The sequence below is a fragment of the Rhinopithecus bieti genome, unplaced genomic scaffold, assembly GCF_001698545.2.
Source record: "Rhinopithecus bieti isolate Rb0 unplaced genomic scaffold, ASM169854v2 scaffold_18548, whole genome shotgun sequence".
NCBI lineage: Eukaryota > Metazoa > Chordata > Mammalia > Primates > Cercopithecidae > Rhinopithecus > Rhinopithecus bieti.
Genome location: NW_016809526.1, coordinates 167,409 through 183,735, shown reverse-complemented (window position 1 = coordinate 183,735; position 16,327 = coordinate 167,409). Strand labels below are relative to the sequence as shown.

Genomic DNA, 16,327 nt, shown 5'->3' with positions numbered 1-16,327 from the left:
AGGATTATAAATCATGCTGCTATAAAGACACATGCACACGTATGTTTATTGCAGCACTATTCACAATAGCAAAGACTTGGAATCAACCCAAATGTCCATCAGTGACAGACTGGATTAAGAAAATGTGGCACATACACACCATGGAATACTACACAGCCATAAAAAAGGATGAGTTTGTGTTCTTTGTAGGGACATGGATGCAGCTGGAAACCATCATTCTCAGCAAACTATCGCAAGAACAGAAAACCAAATACTGCATGTTCTCACTCACAGGTGGGAACTGAACAATGAGATCACTTGGACACAGGAAGGGGAACATCATACACAGGGTCCTATTGTGGAGAGAGGGGAGGGATAGCATTAGGAGACATACCTAATATAAATGACGAGTTAATGGGTGCAGCACACCAACATGGCACATGTATACATATGTAACAAACCTGTATGTTGTGCACATGTACCCCAGAACTTCAAGTATATACATATATATTAAAAAAAAAAAGAAATAGTAAAGGTGAATAAACTAAAAAAAAAAAAAAAAAAAAAAGAAATGTAGTGGTGGTTGCAAGACTTCAGTGGTAGCTGTCAAAACTCAGAATTCTACACCAAAAAGAATGAATTTACTGTACTTAAGTTTAAAAATAAAATTTAAACAATGAAACTTGAACTTTCCTTTAGAAACTACGAGTATAAGCCAGGCAACGGTGGTGTGCACCTATAATCCCAGCTACTTGGGAGGCTGAGGTGGGAGGATCACTTGAGTCCAGGAGGTCAAGGCTGCAGTGAGCTATGACTGTGCCACTGCACTCCAGGCTGGGTGACAGAGCAAGACCCTGTCTCCAAAAATAAATAAATAAATAAATAATAGATAGATAGTATTACGCACCTATATATCAAAAACTTTTATTACCTAAAAAGTGGACTTGAACAGAACAATGAGTCTAGACACTGTCAGTGTACTAAAGCATTGCAAACTTTGCATTTACTAGCAGTAGATTAAGCAGAAGCCAAGCCTTGTGCCTTGGAAAAAAGACAATCCACCTCCTGGCCAAAAAGCCAGCCTGGACCTGGGATACGATGAACTCTCCATCATGGCCAGGTGAGTTATACCCAGAGTTCATGATCCAATCATTGGTTAAAATTTAGAGATTCTTATTTTATTGAAAAATTATTCTTGTGAAAATTTTTTTGACACAGCTGGTTTCTCTTTAAGCTTATGACTTCAGATGTTATTTTACGCTTGGTAGAATTTTCAGACCAAGTTGCAAAGAATAAGAAAAAAGGAGGAACTTTTATTTCTCTGTTTTCCATGAGCCTTACTAAGGTTTTCACTAAGTATATGAATGTATCAGTTTAATCCCAGGAATAAAACCATATTCATTCAATATTATTTCCATAAAAAAAATCTCTAAACACATACAGGAATGTTAACTGTACACTTTTTCATGGATTAATTATCGAGTCCACAGGAATATCATAGCATCATCTACTAAGCATTCCTTTTTCTTTTCTCCTGAAGTTAAGTGAGAGGAGAGCTCTCATATAATAATGATCTGTGGGCATCCCAGGCAGGAGGCAAACAAGTGAGAAGGGGAAATAGAGCCCTTCTGTGCTGTTCGGCTTCCTTGGCTCACATCCCAGTTAGTGAATCAAAGCTCAACTTTCTTCACATTGAGGGGCTGCTGCTTTCTTGCTTTTCTATGACATTCCCCTCCCTGGCTGCACGCCTGAACTTATTTTTTTTTAAACAAATCTTAGTATGGAAGGAGAACCGTGACTCTCTGAAGCTTTACAAGAGTACTGAATTATCCGACTCAGAATAAACAATGTATTACAATCTAAAAGATATGAAAATTTCTTACAAGCCTGAAACAGGCCATTAACCCATGTATTTAAACACCGTGGAGCACACGCTGTGCTAACCAAGTTGATAAAGGAGAGTACAAAATTCAAGGAAATAGACTATAATTTTAAATGGCAGAACTGAAGTTTTCATGGAAAGAAATCTGTATTTTTAAAGAGAAAGCTGTGATTGAAAGCAATAAGGACGACAAAAAGGAGGTACAGGGAGTGTCTGAACTGGGTTAGAAGTAGGGGTGCGGTCAGCACCTCTGGGCGGAAGGCAGCAGCAGCCCACGGCCCTCTGGCTGTCACTCCACGGCCCCAGCATCATGAGGCACCACTCAAGTGTCACCCAGGGGACCGTGGGGATGTGTTTATCTACCCAGCAGTGCAGCCCCATCTTCAATTTTCCTATGAAAATTTGAAATTTTTGAAATGTTTTCCAAAAAAATCAAAATCAAAACTTTTAAAACAAAAGTTTCCACAAAACACTTCAGGGAAAAATAAACATAAAACAAAGTAAAATATAAAGTAATGTTTTAAGGAGAATAATTTACTCATTGTATGAATACTAATTCTAGGGAAAGATTAGTCAGTCCACATCTTAACATAAACAGAGTAAGTAAGCTGTGGGATCAGGTTAAAATTCCTTTTTCGACAATAGAGAGAGGAACCTGTTTAATGTCTGGATTTCCATTTCCTCATATATAAAGTGAAGATGAAAATGACTAGCTGTGAGGACAGATGAGAGGCACTCGGGAAGTGTCCAGGCAGGCACACGTGGGACTCCACGGGGATGCTGACATGTCTCCACCTGGCACTGTCACCTGGCTGTGAAGAGTCGCAGGCCCTCTCTGAACTGTTTGACTCTTGCGAGTGCAGTGAGAATTCTACCGCCTCTGGTCTTCCCTGACCTTTGGGAAAGAACCCTTCCTTCACCCCTCCATGTTGCTTCTCCCTGGGTTCAGGTGATCCTCTCGGTGTCTCCTTCACATCTCTTTCAGGCCTCTCTGGCTCTGACCTTTGAAGATCTCCTCTCACTCTCAGTCGACTCCTTTCTATTTTCGCTAGTTCATGTATATAAACATTTTCTAGCAATATACTAAACTCTGCCTAACCTTTAGGTCCATTTCTTCACAAACTTATTTATTTATTTATTTATTTATTTATTTATTTATTTATTTATTGAGACGGAGTCTCGCTCTGTCGCCTGGGCTGGAGTGCAGAGGCGCGATCTCGGCTCACCACAACCTCCGCCTCCCGGGTTCATGCCATTCTCCTGCCTCAGCCTCCCCAGGAGCTGGGACTACAGGCGCCCGCCACCACGCCCGGCTAATTTTTTAGTAGAAATGGGGTTTCACTGTGTTAGCCAGGATGGTCTCCATCTCCTGACCTTGTGATCCGCCCGCCTCGGCCTCCCAAAGTGCTGGGATTACAGGCGCGAGCCACTGCGCCCGGCCCACAACCTTTATTTCAACACACACATGCTGAGTCCCTGAGTGCCTAAACAGAATAGCAGAGACTACCCTAGGCTGGAGATTAAAAACAAAAACCATTCCCAGACACAAAAACAAACCTTTCTACCTGCATACTTACAAGGTGCTCTAGTAACACCATGGGTTACTTACCAAAATATTCTTGGGGGTAGGGGAGAGGAGGGAATGTGGCACTTAAAAAACAAGAGAAGGGAGAAGGTAATAATCAAAATAAATAGAAAATGGCACTTTTAAAAAACAAGAAAAGGGAGAGGGCAATAATCAAAGTAAGCAGAAAACTGGGCAGCTTCTTCCTTCATTAACACTTAGCAGTTCTGTGGCTTCTCCGTCCAGTGCTCACTCATCTAATGAAATAATATGCAGCTTATCTGCATAACCTGTTTGCATCATGTGGGTCATATGTTTTTATTTCCGTTTTAGGCTATTTGAATCATTTCTGTTTTTTCAGGTGTCATTTTTCACATATTTTAAATGTACATATTTCTTTTGTAGAAAGGGTACAGCAATGAAGGCAATGACTCTGCTGGAATTCAAGACACATACCAAGACCAGTGATTTGCACATTAAATGTTCTTGTTAGACGTTTAGGCAACTTCCAGATATATGTACAACATGCTATGGTTCTCCATAGCTGTATTTAATTACTGTTCCCAACTCCTGCCTCCTGCTGCTCTACAGGATGGAAAACGCCATCACTGACTTATAGGAGGATAATCTGACTTGAGTCTTTTTATTTGTCATGTTGGGTTTAGCATTAAACACACTCACCTGTGACTTGTTTGTCTGGAAGAGAAGGGATTGGAATGGCTGACCCAAACTTAACCAGGAGACGCTCATATAACCAGTCAAAGTGCTTATACCTGTGGTTTACAGATCGATTAGTGTTCTACAAAATAAGCAGAAGAGAAAAGGTTACCAATGCCAACTCTAGAAAATGAAGAAAAAAGCAAGCTGCAATCAGTGATCCACACGATTCTGCTTTTGATAACATGGATACTTACAGTGGGTGTTAGCTGATACTCAATGTAGCTCTTCAGACCATACATTTTGGAGCCTTTCCTGGGATCTGCTACCACACAGTCAAATGTAGAGGTAGGATAAACCCACATTGGGCCATAATCTCCAACCTATGCAATGTTCCAGAAACAAGTAATTTTGTTACATGGAAAAATAATAAATATAATTGATGTGAGTCAGCAAGTCATTCTTTTCAGAATGAGAAGTCCTTTGGAGGGTCATTCTTGTTCCTCTTTGAAAGGTACATACATGGTTCAATGGTTTCTGTTCCTGTTAGATATTATGTTTAAAGCACACACCTGTGGGAAACCCTTCTGCTCCCATGTGGGTAGCTCAGCCCACGGAGAGGAGACATCAGCTTCCCTCTCCTGAGGAGAGTGCCGGTTACAACACAATGTTTCTTTTTAGTCTAGCTGTCTCAAGCTACATGTGATGAAGGACTAGTTTTTAAAAATTTCCAATCTGTCACAGACTAATAGTTTGGTGAAATATAACATTATACATTTTGATTTTTCAACAATACTAAATTGTCCTCAAGTTTTCTAAATATTCTCATATTCCATACCTATCTCATGGTGGATCAGGAACAAGCAGTTTTCCGATGGGCAACTGGTCTGTGGATCATACTTTGAGTAGCATTGCTGTGGCTCATAGAAGCGATTAATCAGATTGGCCAGAGATAATGGCCATTGTTTTACTACTAGTGGCAGGGTGGGGGGAGGGGGAGGTACTATGTCTTAAAAGCAAGAACCAGCTGTTTTCTCCGTGGGCTGCTGTGCCTAAGCACAGTGGGCTGGCTCACTTCCAACTCCCAGGTATCACGCCCACCTGGGCAAGGCTTGCCCGAAGAGGGTAGGCCTCCATTCCTTTCCCACTGGCCTTCTCTTCTATCTGTGACTAGGGGCAAAAGTTCACAAACTCAGGTGAGGCTTACACTAGCTCACTGGGGTTTTAGCTGTGGTGGGAGGTGAGGAAGGGAAACCAGCTAAGTTCTATGTGGGGATGTAGAGACCACGTGTGTAAGTTTTGAGCCTGAGAATCATTTCTGCTAGGCATTGCTAGGTGACAATACGTCTGCTGTCCCAAACCTGGTTTTTTCATCTTATTTAAAACAGCATCCAAGGCCATGGGGGCAGCTGCCGAGGAACCTGGATGCTGGAGCTCCTGAAATCACTCTGAGTCACCAACAGTCTCAAGTTGGTTCTGCCTCATTCATTTCATAAACTTCGACCACAATGACAGACTCCAGAGATTCAGACCGTAAGACAGTAGCTTTTATGAAAACACATTTCAGAGCAATAGAAGTCCTTATTATACTGAGAATGTTATCTATTTTCTTGGCTTGACAATGAAAAATAATTGAGTTACAATCCAAGACAAGAATGAAAAGCAAACACACGGACTGTAAAAGGACCCACTATTCAGGAAGCGGGTTCACTCAGAGATCCATCCAGAGACTCAAGGAGAATAAAATAATTCATGAACAGGTTTTATTCTTGCAGATTTCAAAAGTACAGTAAGAAAGTAAAAGAAAGTGAGAAAATCACACAGATTGTGTTGAAGGAAGAGAGATTTGTTCAGGCTGAGACCTCAGAGAGGCAAGGCCAGACAGACATAAAAGGAAAAAAAAGTATACCCAGTCCTAGTTTTTTTTTTTTTAAGTGGAAGATGGGAAAAGTGGATTGGGATATTTAAGTCCAGAGTCTGTTAGGTAAGGAAGATGCCCTACTGTAAGGATAGGAGCAGTTTAAAAAGAGACTAAAATCTCTGAGAACAAATTAATATAACACCCTCAGAGAGAGCCCAGATCCAAGAAACTACCTGAAAGGTGCAGAGGAGATGACTTTTGGGGGCTCCCTCAGTGAGTAGGCCGAGAGCGGCAACTGCACTTGGCTAGGGCCCAATGTCATGGGTCTCTGTTTCATGAGAAGGCAAGGAATTAGTCTCTGCTTTCTCTGGGCCTCCTGAAGACGCGGTGGCTTTCCTCAGCTTCTTTCATGTATAGACGCCCACACAGGCAGACCCACCTACTGGCTGCATGGGTCCGGTTCTACCTAAAACTTGCGGGTCAATGAAACGCTGGAACCCTTAGCTCTGTACCACCACTGCATGCTTGAGACAAAGTCCCCTTTAAGAATCTGAGGCAGGCCGGCTGTGAGGGCTCATGCCTGTAATCCCAGCACTTTGGGAGGCCGATGCGGGCGGATCACAAAGTCAGGAGTTCAAGACCAGCCTGGTCAATATGGTGAAACCCCGTCTCTACTAAAAAATACAAAAATAATTAGCCAGGCTTGGTGGTGCATACCTGTAATCCCAGCTACTCAAGAGGCTGAGGCAGGAGAATTGCTTGAACCCGTGAGGCAGAGGTTGCAGTGAGCCAAGATCGCGCCACTGCACTCCAGCCTGGGTGACAGAGTGAGACTCTGTCTTAAAAACAAACAAACAAACAAAAACCAAAAAAACAAAACTGAGGCAGAGCTATGTGCTCTTGATTTTGAGGAGTGTTAAATCTCATGAAAAGAATAATGGTACATGTTCACTTATTTAAGTCCAGAGAAAACAGGAAAAAAAAATCTTTAATATAACTACTCAGAAGTTAATTACCCCAAATTTGCTTTGAGGGAAAAGCATAAAAGGGCTCTTGGTTACAGCTCTTCAGTCTGGAGGCTTTCAGGGTTTAGAGTTTTTCAAACACGCAGGCACAAGTAAATAAAGAATCTAATACTATTCCTGCAATTTTATCAAGTCTCCAAAGATTACAGAATAAGACCAGATGTTTCCTCATCCTTGATTGAGTCCAGGGTGAGAACACTCAAGGCTTCAGGTTCCCAATCTGATTGTTAGAGGGTTAAGTCAATAGGATCAGAGGAGAGCTACACTTCTCTTTTCCAGAATTTCATTTGGGAATCTACAACAAAATATCACCTAGACAGAAAAACTATCACCAATGCAAATATGGAATGAAACCAAAGGGCTTGTGTCACGTTATGCAATAATCAAGTAATTCTAAGACAGATATTCTTAATGATGTCCTTAACTCCCAGCTTTTATTTGGTAGCTCCTTACCTCGATTTGACAGCTGGCTTACTGGAAAAAACACTATTACCAACATATCTGAAAGGGCACCTTATTCTGATAACAAACATGTACTTTACAAGGGAAGAAACAAATATTTGAATTGAGTTCATCAGTGAAACAGAAAAACAGTATGTAAAATACACTTCAAGACACTTTAGAAAAAAATGATCAAAATAGTATGTTTTATGAGTGTTTGTTCAATACTAAAAGTCTGAAAGATGAAGAAACAATATAATGACAGGCATTAATTTGTGTTAATTATCTTCAGTACTCCTACAACACTAACATATATTATCTGTTATTTGAGACATTAAATATATTTAAAAATACTTTCCAAAAGATGAATAACTCGCTTAGCTTTAAGGTACGGTGTTAACAGTTTAATCAGAAAGAAAGAAAACAAAAATAAACAAACTTACAATGATGGGAATTTTCTCTTTGGGTTTTGCTAGTTGTTTGGCCAACAAATACTGTTCCGTGCCAGGTTTCGCAAATCCAGGAAATCTAATCATGAATATAAATGTTCGTCAATCTTAAGTCTTTCCTTGTAAGAATTTTACAACTCTCGTCCACATTTACTGAATTTACCAATTTTAACCTTGTCCTGTCTTTCGGGTGCACTAGAACTAGGAAACTGTGGTAAATGAAACCTAATGTAATCAGATTGTTCAATGGCCAATTAGGCATTTAATTTAGCTTGATCTGGTAAAGAGAACAGTTTGACTCCAGAAGGTGTGATGTTTACGGGCACTCTATTTGCTTGACTGTGTCTGAAACATTCCGTCACCCCACAGAGTGAAGGGCAGACCTGAAAAAACGCCCCCTAGTCCCCTGGGGCAGTGAGTAGTGGGCATGCCAATCTGAGTTGGCCACAGGGGGCAACAGCCACTTGCTGGCATTTCTACATCCAAATTAAAGTTGCCTTTCAACAAGCTCACTCCAGAGGCCACAACTGTTCCAAAGAGGCTGTCCTGCTCATCAGTGTATGTGCTTGTTTCTTTTGGAACTGCCTTCAGAAGCAGTTCATGACAGCGGAAAACAAGTCTCCTTGGTAAAGGGACCCAAAGTATAACCAATAAATTTGGCTTTGGGGTGGGGGGTGAGCGGGGAGGTCACTTAAGACCCAAAAACTTAAATAAACTTGACTACTTCCAGAAATCAAATCTACAGCCAAAGGACATTTCTAAAATTGGAGGACAGCTAGAACACAGCCATCCAAAGTGCTACTGAAAAAGACAAGATTAATTTGGGTTTTAGAATTTTTCTTTCAGTAAACAGAACGAAGTAAAATATCTACAGTGGAAAAAGGAATCTTATTGCTACGAAGTTCCAGTCGCATTGCTTCTACTTTCATTCATGTGCCAAGCTGAAGGCCAGTGTGATGCTCTCAGGGGCCCATGTCTTCTTTTCCTGCATTCTCGACCGACTTCCCTTGAGTCTCCTTTCTCTAGACATTCCTTTAAAACACAGCTTATACAGGAGACCAGAGGTGTCCTGCAGCTGGATGGCGTGGGGTTTGAATTCTGACTCCAACATTTAGGTAGCCTTAGGGGCTGAAATCTCGTTGTGGAAGAATGAGACCAGAATGACCTACCTTCTAAGGTGATAAGGGAATTAAAGATTTATGTAAAGAGCCTAGTATGTACTCAGTACATTTTAGTCATTGGTGATTAAGTCATCCCCTCTTTGGAAGTACTCCCTGCAGCCTCAGGTACAGTCTTCCTCGGCATTTCGAGCATATTTTGTGATTCCATTCATCACACCTGATTGCCGCTATCCATTTACCTATTACAGCAGCCAGAGTGACTTAGAGGAAGCATCTGTGTTTTCAGGACCTGGAGGAGTTTCTGGAGCATACTGAATGCTTAACGAATTAACAGACTAACCTGGAACACTTTTATTTATTAATTTATTTTATTTATTTTTTTGAGACAGAGTCTCACTATGTCGCCAGGCTGGAGTACGGTGGCGCGATCTTGGCTCACCATAACCTCCACCTCCGTGGTTCAAGTGATTCTCCTGCCTCAGCCTCCCGAGTAGCTGGGACTACAGGAGCGCTTCTGTGGGGATTATATATCACGACAACTTGACTAGCCTGTAAGCATTTCACTTTTTGGGCACTGTTATGGACCACAGAAAAATTTGAGGACAGCAATGTATTAATTATTTCAGCAGCATCAAGATGCCTTTTTTTTTTTTTTTTTTTTTTTTTTTTTTTTGAGACAGAGTCTCTCTGTGTTGCCCAGGTTGGAGTGCAGTGGTGCCATCTCAGCTCACTGCAACCTCTACCTCCCGGGTTCAAGTGATTTTCCTGCCTCAGCCTTCCAAGTGGCTAAGATTACAGGTGCGCCACCACACTCGGCCAATTTTTTTATTTTTGGTACAGACTGAGGTTTCACCATGTTGGCCAGGCTGGTCTCGAATTCCTGACCTTGTTATCTGCCTGCCTCAGCCTCCCAAAGTGCTGGGATTACAAGCATGAGCCACTGCACCCGGCCCAAGATGAATTCTTATAGTGCTCAAGTATATTTAATTTCGGATCTCTTTTTCTAGTATAAGATTTATGTTCCATGACTAGTATACAGCTGTCATATAAAATGGATTAATTGCTGAAAAAGTGTTAATACTTAAAACAATTTTATAATTGTTTTAAGTTTAAGTGACTCATTTATACATTAGTAGAGTTAAATACAAATACACCGGGTTTTAAACTGTTTATAGCACTACACAGAGACAGAGATGCCTCAGAGGCACAGGTTCAAGTTAGGACTGCTTTCGTGTGGTTTCAACCTGGAATGATATTTTAGAGCAGAAAGAATTCTTAAAGCCAACCTCCTTGCTTTCGAGATGAAGAAACTGAGATTCCAACAGGTCATGAAACTGCTAAAGGTTATAAGTAAATCAGAGAGCAAGAGTGGAGCAGAGGAGAGCACCAAAAACCAGGGTCAGAGACCCCCAGGCATGAGGGAACCTCACTCATCAGCCATGAAAACATGGCTGCTCATTTTTCTCAGTCTCTGCTTCCTTTGTTCAAAATGGGGTTAATTTATATGAATTTTCAATATACTTGCTATTCACATTTAAAGAACAGCTGACAATGATGCACATCACTACTGACCACGACTGAAAACTTCAAATTTGACTCTGAAACAAGACACAGTTGACTAACAAGACAGAGAATTATTCATTTTATTATGCATGCAATTGAGCAGGAAAATATATAATGGAAGAAACTGGATTAAGAGGCAGCAAAAGTGTGCAGTCAAAAGAGAATGCATTTAATCACCAAAGCTATTTAAATACACTTTGGAGTACTTGTAGGACTTATTAAACTAGATCTAGACCTAGATCTTGATGTCTAAATATATGTCAAATGTTATGTTTTTAATTTTTCCAGATACAGATTAACATTCCTTGATATCTGCTTTGAATCATGGACTTGGAATATTGGGAAAAAGTATTAGTAATTTCAAAAAATAAACTAAACATAACTGCTGGAAGAAGAGTACTTGAAAATTCTGATGGAAGTCATAAATTATTAATATATCTCCTTCAAGCTACACTGGCATAAACTACAGCCTTATTTAGGTCCCTCCAAAGAATCCTACAGTGCTATGTCCAGGGTCACCGGTGCCCACATGCTTTCCTGTTAAGTAGGGTATCTACAAGTACTGTTAAAACTTTTTTTTTTTTTGGCTAGGTACGGTGGCTCGAGCCTGTAATCCCAGCACTTTGGGAGGTAGAGGCGGGTGGATCACTTAAGACCAGGAGCTTGAGACCAGCCTGGCCAATGTGGTTAAACCTTGTCTCTACTAAAAATACAAAAATTAGCTGGGCATAGTGGCACGCATTTGTAATCCCAGCTACTCAGGTGGCTGAGGCACAAGAATTGCTTGAACCGGGGAGTGGGCGCTGCAGTGAGCCAAGATCGCAGCACTGCACTTCAGCCTGGGTGACAGAGGGAGACGCCTGTCTCAAAACAAGAAAACAAAACAAAATACAACACTTTTTTTTGGTTTTAAATCTAAGAGAAACCTAAGCTAAAACAAAGCTCCCGACCACGTTTTTAGGTGCAGGAGCTGAGAACACGGGCTTCTGCACCTGAGGGCCTGGTTTCCTGACTGGAACACTCGGGTGCGTCCCTCTGGGCATCAGTTTGCCTGCAGTCAAACAGGGGTTATATATACCACAAAGGATATGAGGGCCACATGCAAATGATACAAACCACTCTGCACAATGCCTGGCACATGGCAAGTGATTAATAAAATAGTAAAACATTTGAAACAGAGTTGTTATTATTATTTTTTTTTAGCTTTCCCATGACATCAGCAATGAAACTTTAATATGTCATAAACTGACAGAGGTAGAAGTAATGAAAACAATTGGGAAATCATTAAATAAAATAAATATTTCACTTATTAACCTTGTAAAACAAAATCTTTTTTTTTTTAAGTAAGCTTCTCAGTTAAGATCCAAATAAAATAACTGAATCATATCCAAAACTTAGGAGATCACTGGAAAGGGAAAAAGCCAGCTGCCTCTTTGTATGGTATATACTTTGTATTACTGTTTACTTCTACCATGGTCCTGGTTCCCCAGCTCCCCTTCAAACTTACTTGTTAAGGGGAATTTTCATGGATGAGGAGCTGGCACGACTGTTTCCTCGCTGAGAGCCGCCTGCATCGGCTGATTCCGAATCCTTAAAGTAGGAAGAGGACTTGGGCCCATCCCAGTCTTCATCCCAGTCATCATCATCACCAGTTGCTAGAGGTGAAAATGGAAGATCATCAGTTAAAAAAAAAAAAAAAGACCAAAACAAAAATGAAATTGCTTAATTTTCTGATAGTAACTACCTACCGGGCAAATCAATTTTTTTTTTTGATGGAGAAAAGGGTATAATACAGGAGTATAAAATGGATGTTAAGAGTAATGGCTGTGTAGTCAATTTTAAGGCTTGAATTACAGATTCTTTTAGTGCAAAACACAAATCAGAAGCAACTTAAAAAGGGCTGTCAGATTAATTTTTAATTTTTGACAAGGGCACCAAGATGACACAATGGAGAAAGGGCAGTCTCCTTAGTAAGCAGTGCTGGGAGAACCAGGTATCTACACGCAAAAGAATAAAACTGGACCTTGTCTTTTAAAATAGATTACAGACCTAAATGGAAGACCTGAAACCACACAACTCCTAGAAGGAGACACAGGGGAAAAGCTCCTTGGTGCTGGTCTTGGCAACTGTTTTTTTGAATATTACACCAAAACGCAGGTAACAAAGTCAAAAATAACAAGTGGGACTACAAGAAACTAAAAAGCTTCTGAACAGCAAAGGAAACAATCAAAATGAAAAGGTAGCCTATCAGCTGGAAGAAAATATTTGTGAGCCATGCATCTGATAATCTGTTAATATTCAAAACATACAACGAACTTGCACAATAGCAAAAAAAAAAAAAAAAAAAGAAAAAAAAACTCAATTAAAAAATGGACAAAGGACCCAAATAGACATTTTTCCAAAGAAGACCAAAAAAATGGCCAAGAGGTATATGAAAAGGCACTCAACATCACTAATCACTAGGGAAATGGAAATCAAAACCACAGTGAAATATCACGTTCCACTTCTTAGGATGGCTATTTTATTTTATTTATTTTATTTTAGAGACTGAGTCTCACTCTGTCACCCAGGCTGGAGTGCAGTGGTGCGATCTCAGCTCACTGCAAGCTCGACCTCCCAGGTTCTCACCATTCTCCTGCCTCAGCCTCCCGAGTAGCTGGGACTACAGGTGCCTGCCACCACGCCCGGCTAAATTTTTTGTATTTTTAGTAGAGACAGGGTTTCACCGTATTAGCCAGGATGGTCTCGATCTCCTGACCTCGTGATCCTCCCGCCTCAGCCTCCCAAAGTGCTGGGATTACAGGCGTGAGCCACCGTGCCCGGCCTACTTATTTATTTTTTGAGACAAAGTCTTGCTTTGTCACTCAGGCTGGGGTGCAGTGGCACAATCTCAGCTCACTGCAACTTCCGCCTCCCAGGTTCAAGGTTCAAGTGATTCTCATGCCTCAGCTTCCTGAGTAGTTGGGATTACAGGCCCTCACCACCACGCCCGGCTATTTTTTGTATTTTTAGTAGAGATAGGGTTTCATCATGCTGCCCAGGCTGGTCTTGAACACCTGACCTCAGGTAATCCACCTGCCTCAGGCTCCCAAAGTGCTAAAATTACAGGCATGAGCCACTGTGCCCGACTGGATAGCTATTATTTAAAAACTCAAAAGATCATGAGTGTTGGCAAAGGTGTGAAGAAAATGGAACCCTTGTACAATTTTGATGGAAATGTAAATTAGCATAGCTGCTATGGAAAACAGTATAGAGGTTTAAAAAATAACAATATAACTAACATATGACACAGCAACTCCTCTCATAGGTATATATGCCAAAGAAATGAGAGCACTACCTTGTAGAGATATCTGCACGCCCATTTTCAATGCAGCATTATTTGCAATTGCCAAGATAGAGAATCATCCTAAGTGTCTGTCAATGGATGAAGGAATAAGGAAACTGTAGTATACACATAAAATGGAATATTATTCAGCCTTAAAAGGAAATCCTGCCATTTGCGACACCATGGATGAACCTGAAGGACAGTAGGCTAAAGGAAATAAGCCACACACACAAATAAAAATACCGCGTGATCTTACCTACAAGTGGAACTTTTAATAGGTCTTTAAAAAATCTAAAAAACGTACAGAAGCAGAGAGTGGAAGGGTGGTTACCAGGGGCAGGGACAGGGGGAACTAGGGAGATGAAGGTCAAAGGTACAAAGTTGCAGTCATGTAGGATAGTCTACAGATCTCATGTACAGCATGAGGGCTACAGTTAATGAAACTGCATTATATATGGGAAAGTTGCTGAGGGAGATTTTAGGTGTTCTTACCACACACACCCACTTGCACATACACATGCACACACGCGCTTAGGTAACCATGTGAGGTGAGGGATATGTTAAGCGCTTGACAATAGTAATGATTTCACTATGTACATGTATATTATATCACCCTGTACACCTTAAATATAGTTACTTTTCTTTTTTTTTTTTTGAGACGGAGCCTTGCTTTGTCGCCCAGGCTGGAATGCAGTGGTGCGATGTCGGCTCACTGCAAGCTCCACCACCTCCAGGGTTCACGCCATTCTCCTGCCTCAGCCTCCCGAGTAGCTGGGACTACAGGTACCCGTCACCACGCCTGGTTAATTTTTTTTGTATTTTTAGTAGAGACAGGGTCTCACTGTGTTAGCCAGGATGGCCTCGATCTCCTGACCTCGTGATCTGCCTGCCTTGGCCTCCCAAAGTGCTGGGAATTATAGGCGTGAAAATACAGACAATTTTTTTAAAGGGCTGTCAGTCCAAGTCACTTCAGATAAATGCAGACTATAAGAATGTTAAGTGGTACACAGGAGAAAAGACTTCTAGAGGCCTAGACACTGATACATCTAGTCTTACACATTTACAAATAAGCAGAATACCCTTTAATTCTAGAGGTTTGGGGAGGACAAAAGGGACGACAGATCTTTGAAAAGCAGCTGTTTAACACTAACAATAAAGGGGAGAGAAGCGCAATGAGGGGGACATTAAAAAGACCGGGTTGGGGTTTGGGAGAAAAGGGAAAGAGAAAAGATGAGAGTGAAGAACTAATTAAGCAGCATCAGTAGCTACTATTCTGACAATAACCCCCGTGTCAGATAAGGTGCTGTCGGCTCTCCTCCTCCTCCTTCCTCCCCCATTCTAATGGCCTGAGTGTCCTTTACTGTCAGACCCTAAGAGTGCCACTATGGAGAAGCTGAGAGACAAATGCCAAATGGGAGAACAAACTGTGAGAAGGATGTGGGCCAAGTGACCACAGAACTAGACACCAGGAGTCTCTCAATGCTTCTACCCAGCCTACACCCCTGGTCCTGCTGACAGGCAGCTCCTGTCCACAACTGCCAGTCTTGAGCCAGGACCTGCACCCTTGTTTAAGCTTACGAGTGAGGTCCTTGCTGTTTAGAACAGACATTCAATTCTTGGCCCAATGTGCTTACAGAGGAGACAGATTCAGAGATTGTAAAAAAAAAAAAAGGAGACTATCTTCTTATTTAACTTCAGAACAGACATAAATGCCTTTAATTCCCACATTATTTCCCATTCCATATATTTCTCTTCTGCCTCAGTATTTCTATTCATCACCTAGTCAAACAGGAAGTTAAAACCTCTGAATGCAGAGGTTTTAAACTAGCAGGATGAGCCACACCCCATCCACATACACTGGTTTCTGGCTCAAGATTTTAAAACAAATGTGTTAGCTGCTGAGATGTTAAAATGAGAAGGTGACAAATAACCAAGACTTCTCATCTCTCTGAAGATGTGGAGATCAGAATGTGGGCTCAGCTTCCTTGCAAATGCAGCAAACCATGGGCGACAGCAGGGGCCCTCAGCCTTCTGCAGCCTCCACCGCCCATTCTGCTTTTATTTTACCAACCCAGCATGTGAATCTGTGACTTCACGTGGATAAGTAAGACTGAACTAAAGTTACAGTTAATGACCATCTACATTTGGATCCAGGTTTGCTACTAGTGAATAAGGGCAACTGCGAGCAGTTCTTTTGAATAAAATCTATTTTCGACTCAATGACCCAGAGTGGTATTGTGAGGTAAGAAATAGCTATCTGGTCTGTGTCCCCAGCTCCCGGCACAGAGCTCCTAAAACTCTTGTAACTTCCTGAATGTTAGGTGTGCAAGGTGCAACTTTTGTTCTGATATTTGGTCTCTGACCCTGGCTCCTGACACAGACCTCTTAACCCTTGGAATTTCCCGGGTGGTAGGAGCATCTTTTGTTTGAATGAGGTGACTCCTGGTGGGATGGGGGCTG

General features: G+C 41.4%; 1 protein-coding gene across 1 annotated transcript in view; it reads right to left on the bottom strand.

Moving 5' to 3' along the window:
- Window positions 1-16,327, bottom strand: part of SNX9 (sorting nexin 9) — a 130,067-nt gene that overhangs the window by 34,746 nt on the left and 78,994 nt on the right. The window contains 4 exon segments of the mRNA XM_017889651.1: window positions 4,107-4,224; window positions 4,340-4,465; window positions 7,853-7,937; window positions 12,050-12,197. Coding sequence (XP_017745140.1) covers window positions 4,107-4,224; window positions 4,340-4,465; window positions 7,853-7,937; window positions 12,050-12,197 — 477 coding nt within the window.